This window comes from Brassica oleracea, chromosome C7 (genome assembly GCF_000695525.1).
Source record: "Brassica oleracea var. oleracea cultivar TO1000 chromosome C7, BOL, whole genome shotgun sequence".
NCBI classification, from domain to species: Eukaryota; Viridiplantae; Streptophyta; class Magnoliopsida; order Brassicales; family Brassicaceae; genus Brassica; species Brassica oleracea.
Window position 1 is genome coordinate 1533816 of NC_027754.1, and position 8506 is coordinate 1542321.

The window sequence follows — 8506 nt, forward strand, 5'->3', positions numbered from 1 at the left end:
ACAAAAATTAATGATAACATGTTTCGTCGTAAAAGCCTTGTAAAGTTACAAGGACTTTACAACGAATTTTCTCTTTCTTCGTAAAATCGACGTAAATTTACATATAAATTACCACGAAACATTTTTCTTGTAACTTTACTACGACTTTACGACGAAATTTAGTTTTGTCGTAAAATCGTAGTAATTTTCTCGTAAATTTACGAGGAATATATTTTCTCGTAATTTTTCCCGTTATAGGCATGTTTTCTTGTAGTGAACGCGGTTGGTCGACGTCGTAAGCAGTGCTGTGTTTGTCCCATCCACGTACCAAAAGAGGTCACGAGCTCATGAATTTTGAAACGGTCATCAAGCCATTTTTTTAATCTTTTTACTGGCATCACCCTAAGTCAAGCACATATCTCTTCATGTTTTTGTTTCGGTCCAATTATGTTTATCAGTAGAATAGTTTATATTTCTTTTGAAATCAAACTGAACCAAAAAAAGAAAAATAAAACAGAATGAATCGAAATAAGCTTATTAAAAGGTTTTATGCCACTTACTTCTGAAGTCGAATCCAATAAATGTGGACTTCAATTGTTGCTCGGTATCCCTGAAGACGCTCTAAGGTTTGTTGGGGCGGTTAAATGATTGAAGCTCTAGGAGCTCATGCTCTATGCTACCAGTGGTTGCTCGAGGCTCGAGCTGCAACGACTAGGATGACAAAGCTGCGTGTGGATAGAAATCAATCATTTGGAATAGCACTATGGACAAGCCAAATTCTATCAAGCTGTGGTCTCATAGGTTATCAAAGGCTTCCTTCCCATGCGGCAATGCTTCTTGTGTTAAGTTTCGACTCTGTCCAAGCTAATAAACCTTTTGTTAAATATGGTAGTGACCGATGTTCCAGTTGGGTTTGTTTCTTCTTTCTCTCTGGTGTTGCTTTAGATTTATATTTTTTCGTTCTGCTATTTGTGTTTTATGTAACTTCTGTCACGAAGAAAATTTGGTATAAAATTTAACATTTACTCAAAAAAAAAACTTATTAAAAGGTGTAGTTATAGAAAATGAATAAAATTCGTGATTTCTTTTAACTCACGATAAAATTCATGGTTGTTACATACATAGTGCTAAACATTTTATAACTTCTCATATACTACATATCATACGTTAATAGGGAGCTTTTAGAATAGGCTATTTTCAGAATTAGAAATGCACTATATTTTGTATTAGAAACTAGGGGTGGGCGTTCGGGTACCCATTTGGGTTCGGTTCGGGTCTATTCGGATTTCGGGTTTTCGAGGTCAAAGATTTCAGTCCCATTCGGATATTTCTAAATTTCGGTTCGGGTTCGGTTCGGATCTTTGCGGGTTCGGTTCGGGTTCGGATAACCCATTTAAATTATTTTAAAATTTTTAAAATTCATTATATACTTTAAATTTCTCAAAATCTATAAACAAAACAATATATTACATATAAATTTGAATATCATATGTCAAAGTACCTAAAATTAACATATAAATTGGTTTGGTTTGAATATTTGGATTGAGAATCAATAAGTATTGTTGGTGTTTTGAGTCTTTTGATCATTTGTATATATTTATAAGTATTTTGAACAACTTAAAAGTATCTTATATATTTTGATGTTCTTAATATATATTAAATTTAAAAATAATTAATATAAAAGTATATAAATCAATTTTTGATATAATCGGGTACCCGAATATTTCGGTTCGGATCGGGTTCGGTTTCGGTTCTTTAAATACCAAAATTTTAAACCCATTCGAATATTTAATCAATTTTGGTTTGAGTTAGATATTACTTTTTTGGATCGGGTTCGGTTCGGTTTTCCGGATCCGAGTTTTCTCCGGCCCTATAAGAAACTTAACAACTCTTTTCTGTGAACACAAATCTTTTTTATCATGTGCTAAATGGATGATAGTTCTTTTTTGTTTCTTGACGTCATATTATAAATATTTGGTTATAAATTTAATTTTGATAAAAAAGCATTAAATCTAACGACCATTACCATATCACGAGGTGCACATGAAGACAAAGTGCTATGGACGGTGAAGTATCCCCGCCGCAATTTCTCATAAGTAAAACACGTTAAATTGACATAATTTCTTCTTACTTTTAAAAACAAAGACGCGTTGTAAAAATTCAATTTTAAGCATCAGTCCCAAAACCCGAAAATTACTAACACACAATCATTTAAAACTAAATAACACAAAAATACATATGGTTGGGAACAACTGTAATGCGATTAATTAAAGATTACAAAATCACTACTCCCTTCGTTCTTAAAACATTTATGTTTTAGAATTTTCACACTTTTTAATAAAACATATTATAATTTATCAATAAATGCATAGTTTTTTGTAATTTTATATTTCTTATATTTTTAGACCAATAAAATTTTAAAAAATACAATTAATGTTCTTGAACTTCACAGTTACTCATTATTAGTTGACAAAAACTACAATAGAAATATAAAATATGTATTTTTTTGAAAAAAAAGTTTTCTCTAGAATATAGATATTTTAGGAACTGAAGAAGTACTGTATTTCAACACATATATTTAAATAAATTCTTGTCACAGATACGGCGATCTCTACCAAATGATTAAGTAAATAAACTACCAAAACTGGAAATTTAGTGATATGTTTTTAATCATTTTTAGATCTGTAGAATAATATTTTAAAACATCAAGTTTAAATACAAAGAGAGTAATCTCAAAAGAAGGAAATAAAATCTGAGTAGATACTGACTCAAAGGTTGGTCAAAACACAACTGCTTGGAGATAATTATCCACGTCACGCTGGCTTGTTTTCTCCTCCCAACTTGTCAATTTCTTTAATAGCATATCCTAAAATATCACAAAAACTGAACAACACAGCTGTTCTTCTCGAGTCCTAATTTATTATTTCGCTGCTAAGGACTCAATTTATTTCATTATTTCATAATTCAGGACAGACTTCCTCAATTTTGGTGCAACAAAGAAACGGACAAGAGTGACATCTTCTTTTTGTAATTTCAGTTGAGGACACGATGCAAGTTAAGTTTGCTCCCTGAGGACTCACACTGTCTCCAAATATGCAGGAAGGACTTTTTGATTGGATCAATATAAATACATTTCTTCATTCTCTTGCACCATCATCAGCATCCTCACAGTATCTTGGTTTTTGTCTTTAATTTGCGTATCAACTTCCTAACAAGATGACTGTTCTTGTTGAACATTACGTCTCTGGTAACGTTTCATTTCTTTTTTTCTTTTAATATATCAGAGAACGCTATGCTTAGATTAGTTCTGAACAATGATAGTATTTAAGATTTTTATCCATAAACATATGAAACTTACGTTTTGACCATTTTATAGATTCAAGAATCGAGGAAAAGAAAACAAAAGAGGAGAGGGGTGATGGAGGTTTTATGGTTCCAAAATCTAAAGAAACTGATGAATTCGATGCTCCTGATATCAATTTCCTGGGCCACTCTTTTAGGTTTGTGCTTTTTCTTTTGTCTCTAGAGATATATAACTACATTGATTAACCTGCATGTGATAATATGTTTATGAATGTTGCATTTCATGAAAATTTATCACAATCATTTTCTATTTATGTTTAGGGACTATGAGAACGGTGAAAGCGAGAGACAGCAGGGTGTTGAGGAATTCTACAGGATGCAACATATTCATCAGACTTATGATTTTGTAAGTTCAATTAAATTAAAGTTTTATGAGGCTAACTAAATTAAAAATATCTAGTGTTAATAGAAAGCTAACAACTTAGAAAAAATTGAAACAGGTGAAAGATATGAGAAAAGAGTATGGAAAACTTAATAAAATGGAAATGAGTATATGGGAATGTTGTGAGCTATTGAACAATGTGGTTGATGAGAGCGATCCTGATCTCGATGAGCCTCAAATTCAACACCTTCTCCAAACCGCTGAAGCCATCCGCAAGGATTATCCTAACGAAGACTGGCTCCATCTCACTGCTCTTATCCACGGTACATGTCTTCTTCTGCTATATCATAACTATATATGTACACAATACAAATTTGAACATTTTCAATGTATCGTATATATTAGTTATTCACACAAAAATGACTATTTGTTTCTACGAATTTATAATTAAACCTTTTAATTTAAGTCGAGAGGTCCAAAATGATAAAAGGCTGCAAGTTGAACTTGTCAATGGCGCTGGTTGTGTAACATGAAATTCAATAAAATGCCATCATCCCACGTTATAAATGTTGCAATATAAAACGGCCAACAGTTTCAAAGATTTGTTGTTGTTCCATTCTCTTTGAAGCAAAACATGTACACAGGAGAATTAATTATATACTAAGCTACCGTTTTTTCATACTCTGGGTTAGAATACTTGTAGAAGATAATCTTGTGTCAGTATTGGAATTTTGAATTACTGTCGGTTTTTATCCAGATCTTGGAAAGGTTCTCCTTTTGCCAGAATTCGGGGGTCTTCCTCAGTGGGCTGTCGTTGGTATGTGTATTAAATATGAATTATCCTATTTTAAGTTTTTGTGGACTATATACTTGTCTAGAACTATATTTTCGTTTAATTCTGTAAAATAGCAACAAAAATGTACACAGTTTAACACTTCCATTGAATTATAGGCGACACATTTCCAGTTGGATGCACCTTCGACCCGGCCAGTATTCACCACAAGGTAAAAATATAATACACTAGGTCTATCGGTAGTGTATTTCAGATTTTGTGAAAGACAAGTTCGAATTTAAACGTAGATGATGGATAAGTTATGTTAATTAATATATTTACCATTACTATATTGCAGTATTTCAAAGAAAATCCTGATAATAACACCCCAAAGTATAACACCAAAAATGGAGTTTACAGTGAAGGATGTGGACTGGACAATGTCCTTATGTCATGGGGTCATGACGACTACATGTATTTGGTAATAATCAGTTTCTTATTTTCTGTAAATGATTATGATTTAAAAGAACTACCAAAACTTATAATATGATTGATTTGATAATTTAAAATAGGTGGCCAAGGAGAATGGCACAACTCTTCCTCACGCTGGTCTCTTCATTATTCGATACCATTCCTTTTATCGTACGTTTTCAAATGTGTCAACCATATCTTATGTTTCACTCACTAAATTTAGTATAGATATCAGCTACTTTTTAATTACTAAAATTCTAAGAAATAATCGTGCAGCATTGCACAAAGCGGGAACCTACACACATTTGATGAACGATGAAGACAGGGAGGATCTCAAGTGGCTCCATGTTTTCAAGTAATTTTTTTGTCATTTATTTTATGTTGTTACTATTCTATATTCCAAGTTTTTTTATTCTAACGAATTAAAAAAAAATTGCAGTAAATATGACCTATACAGTAAGAGCAAAGTTCATGTAGATGTCGAACAAGTGAAGCCTTACTACATTTCCCTTATCAACAAGGTAAAAATACTTTCTATGTACAATAGAATATATGTGTTACTATATATCCAGATTTGTAAACATATCATGCATTTCAATGCAGTATTTTCCGGCGAAACTAAAATGGTGAAAGATAAAAGTTGGGAGATCACTGATTACATTTTACTTGGAGGACGAGACGGAAGGTTGATGAATTTCTACTGCATAAAAAGAAAGTTTAAATTATCTAATAAGAAATAATGTTCATTCTTCTTTTCTTTTCCCAATCATTTTAAGAAAAAATGATTGACGTTGTATTTTATCAATAAAATAAAATAAATTGACCTCTATATCTTTAAGTTCCTAAGTTCAAATTTTACCTTTGATATTTCAGCATCTTCGGTCAATTATCAAATAAATTGGATTAGTGAACAAAAATCCATTCTCTGTATTTGTTAAGCTAGGATCGTCGGTGCCGGTCCAACATTTTCAATTTTTTCTTGATGCCCTAAGCTTGTGATGACCACGAAAATATGTTGACTTAAAAAAAGAGGTTATACGTAATGAAATTTTATGGAACGGTTCGCCATAAACCATGAAGGTAGAGTTGGAAACTACAATACGATACGTCGATACTAATACTACTACACATTCAAGCATCTTCTAACTATACCAGCAATGAAAGAGTTGGTGGTGAGAGATATTGTTTAAAGTATCCGTTTAAATGCTTTCCCCATTTTGATAACGCCACTGCAAGACGACATGAACTCATTAATTTGTTTGATATATGTTTTAAGTTTGAAACAATAACGACATTGTTCTCTCTTGAAGATTTCTGTAAGAATTTATATATTTTTGGTTAAACATATTTGCAATTTGGAAAACTAAAGGATATAAAAAGAATGATTCTGTTTTAAGTGGCTACTAAACAATACAAGTAGGTTAAGTAGAATGAAACGGATATTTGAAGTCCCCATTTAACATCTCTAACCCGTACCATTGAAAGCATGTAAGAAACAAATTGTTCTTTAGATTCGCCGGAGACAAAAGAGTGAAGCAGTAATAATATTACAGAAGTTGTGTTAACAGTGCGATGAAAAGGAAACGAACAAAGGGTCTTGAATTTAATGGGCTTTGTCCATGAGCTGTATAGGTGAAAGTATGTTGGCTTTGCTAGTCTCGACAATGCAACCATTCATGACCATTTCCTCGAGCATGAAATGAGCTTTCTCTAGATGGAACATTATGTCCAGCTCACACTAGATGCATGAAACAAGAATCGAATCACACATAGAAGACACAAAACAAGACAAACACTATTGAGTTAGGGACTAGTAAAACTTACCACATTCCCAAAATGCTTGTCCATAGTCTCAACCAAAAGATGTATGAACTCTAGAATCGCCAGCTCGTTCTAGAACAAGACTCCAAGAAAAATGCATTAATTAGTAGTTAGAATCAACAAGCAAACACACCTACAACACTTAAAAGGGATGGTACAATAACTTACTTCATCGTCATCAACACCAACCATGAAAAACAAAGACGCATAGCGCCTGTAGACGATCTTGTAGTTGCGATGCTCCACAAACGAACACTGCTCGTTAAGAGCCAGCCAGCCAATACACCAGCATATGAACAAAGGAACTCAAACATCAATTCGAATCTAATCTAATCACAAATTTCGATGAAACTCAGAGATTTTTCAAAAGCTAATGCCGGATCGATCTACCAAAACCAAATTTCAGAATTGATCAAAAGGCCAATTCCAGGATTTGAAACAGGTCATTGACTTATGGATACGAGATCCGAACCAAAAATCACGATCGAATTTGAAGGATCGCATTGGAAGAGAAAGAGGTTAACCTGCTGGTCGTTGCGGGCGAGGCATTTACGAACGATCTCGCCTTCGAGAGCACGGCGTTCCTCGAGAGTGAGCCACTCGTAGTACTGAGCAAGGCGAGTCTGGCCTTGCTTGTTCACCATCAGTATGAACCTTATTCCCATCTTCCTTCCTCTCTCAGATCTTTCGATTTTTCTTCTTCTTCTTCTTGAGTATACATACATACACACGTCATCGCTATTTTTTATTTTTGTTTTTAATAGGAGAAAATGAAAAACTTTATTTATCGGCCCATATATAAATACTAAGCAGGCTTAGCTCAAACTTACCCTAGCCCGCCAATAAAAATGCCTAACGTCCTAACCAACATTAGTGTGTTTATGTACATCATTTGGTATATTATTTCGGGTTGCCTGGCATGCTTCTCCAATCTTGGTGAATTCATGACATCAAATTATTCTTATTATATTTTCTTTTTTGAATAAACCATAATGTTCGACGGCCAAAATGTGGATCTCGGTGATGCCGATATTGTGAAGCGGTGTCAAATTAGTTTCGGGTTTCTTCTTGTGCCTAACGAAATAAGAACGGCCCAAATCATTTAAGCTCGGTAACGAGCTGGTGCTGAGTCAGCAGTCAGTTACAAAAGCGCGTCCCGCAAAGGTGTTGAAAAATAAACTTTGATTTGGATCAAACTTTATTGGGTTAATCATGTGTTGTGTTGATCCAAAACTTAGCCCAAATTCTAGAAAAATCATCCACCTCTTTAAAATAAAAATCTAGATATTCTTATAGAATTATCTAGATAATTAAGATAAAATAATCTAGATTTTTAAGTAGAATTCTCTAGATTTAAGATTAAAATATGTAAGATATTTTGTACTTTGGAGGCTATAAATACCTCCACTCTCTTTTCATTTTGTATCACCAAGAAATAAACAAAGCTTGTAACAAGTAATAAAAATCTTCTTCTAAGTTATTAAATCTTTCTTCTTCACAAAATTTCTTTCTCTTCAAACACTTAAAACACTTTCTCCATCTCTACAAAGTTTTTCATTCCAACAAAGTGGTATCAGAGCTACAAGTTCCTTTTGAAGATGGCAAACAATGGTGTTCCCTTCCAAGTTCCATTGCTCACTAAGAGCAACTATGACAATTGGAGTCTTAGGATGATGGCTATCTTAGGAGCACATGATGTGTGGGAGATAGTCGAGAAAGGCTTCGTTGAACCGGAGAATGATGGTGGTTTATCTCAAACACAAAAGGATGGTTTGAGA

The 8506-nt window shown here is 33.3% G+C and overlaps 2 protein-coding genes across 2 annotated transcripts; one reads left to right on the forward strand and one right to left on the reverse strand.

Annotated features, from left to right (window-relative positions):
- The first annotated feature begins 2891 nt into the window (after window positions 1–2891).
- LOC106302120 (inositol oxygenase 2) lies at window positions 2892–5755 on the forward strand. The gene is made up of 11 exons (XM_013738639.1): window positions 2892–3226; window positions 3356–3479; window positions 3604–3688; window positions 3783–3987; window positions 4422–4481; window positions 4616–4668; window positions 4795–4917; window positions 5009–5078; window positions 5184–5262; window positions 5347–5428; window positions 5511–5755. The coding sequence occupies exons 1-11, from the start codon at window positions 3196–3198 to the stop codon at window positions 5535–5537; spliced, it is 939 nt and encodes a 312-aa protein (XP_013594093.1). The 5' UTR covers window positions 2892–3195; the 3' UTR covers window positions 5538–5755.
- Window positions 5756–6333: 578 nt separating this feature from the next.
- Window positions 6334–7469, reverse strand: LOC106303926 (AP-4 complex subunit sigma). The gene is made up of 4 exons (XM_013740288.1): window positions 7253–7469; window positions 6897–6983; window positions 6732–6800; window positions 6334–6645 (listed from the first exon to the last, which is right to left on the reverse strand). Exons 1-4 carry the CDS (start codon window positions 7451–7453, stop codon window positions 6511–6513), a joined length of 492 nt encoding a protein of 163 aa, XP_013595742.1. The 5' UTR covers window positions 7454–7469; the 3' UTR covers window positions 6334–6510.
- Between the last annotated feature and the right edge of the window lie 1037 nt (window positions 7470–8506).

Coding starts and splice junctions, on each gene's coding strand:
- LOC106303926 (XM_013740288.1), bottom strand. CDS start 7,453: ATGTATGTATACTCAAGAAGAAGAAGAAGAAAAATCGAAAGATCTGAG. Junction 6,984..7,252: donor TCGCCCGCAACGACCAGCAG/GTTAACCTCTTT, acceptor CTTAACGAGCAG/TGTTCGTTTGTGGAGCATCG. Junction 6,646..6,731: donor ACAAGCATTTTGGGAATGTG/GTAAGTTTTACT, acceptor TCATGCATCTAG/TGTGAGCTGGACATAATGTT.
- LOC106302120 (XM_013738639.1), top strand. CDS start 3,196: ATGACTGTTCTTGTTGAACATTACGTCTCTG. Junction 3,480..3,603: donor TTCCTGGGCCACTCTTTTAG/GTTTGTGCTTTT, acceptor ATTTATGTTTAG/GGACTATGAGAACGGTGAAA. Junction 4,669..4,794: donor CGGCCAGTATTCACCACAAG/GTAAAAATATAA, acceptor ACTATATTGCAG/TATTTCAAAGAAAATCCTGA.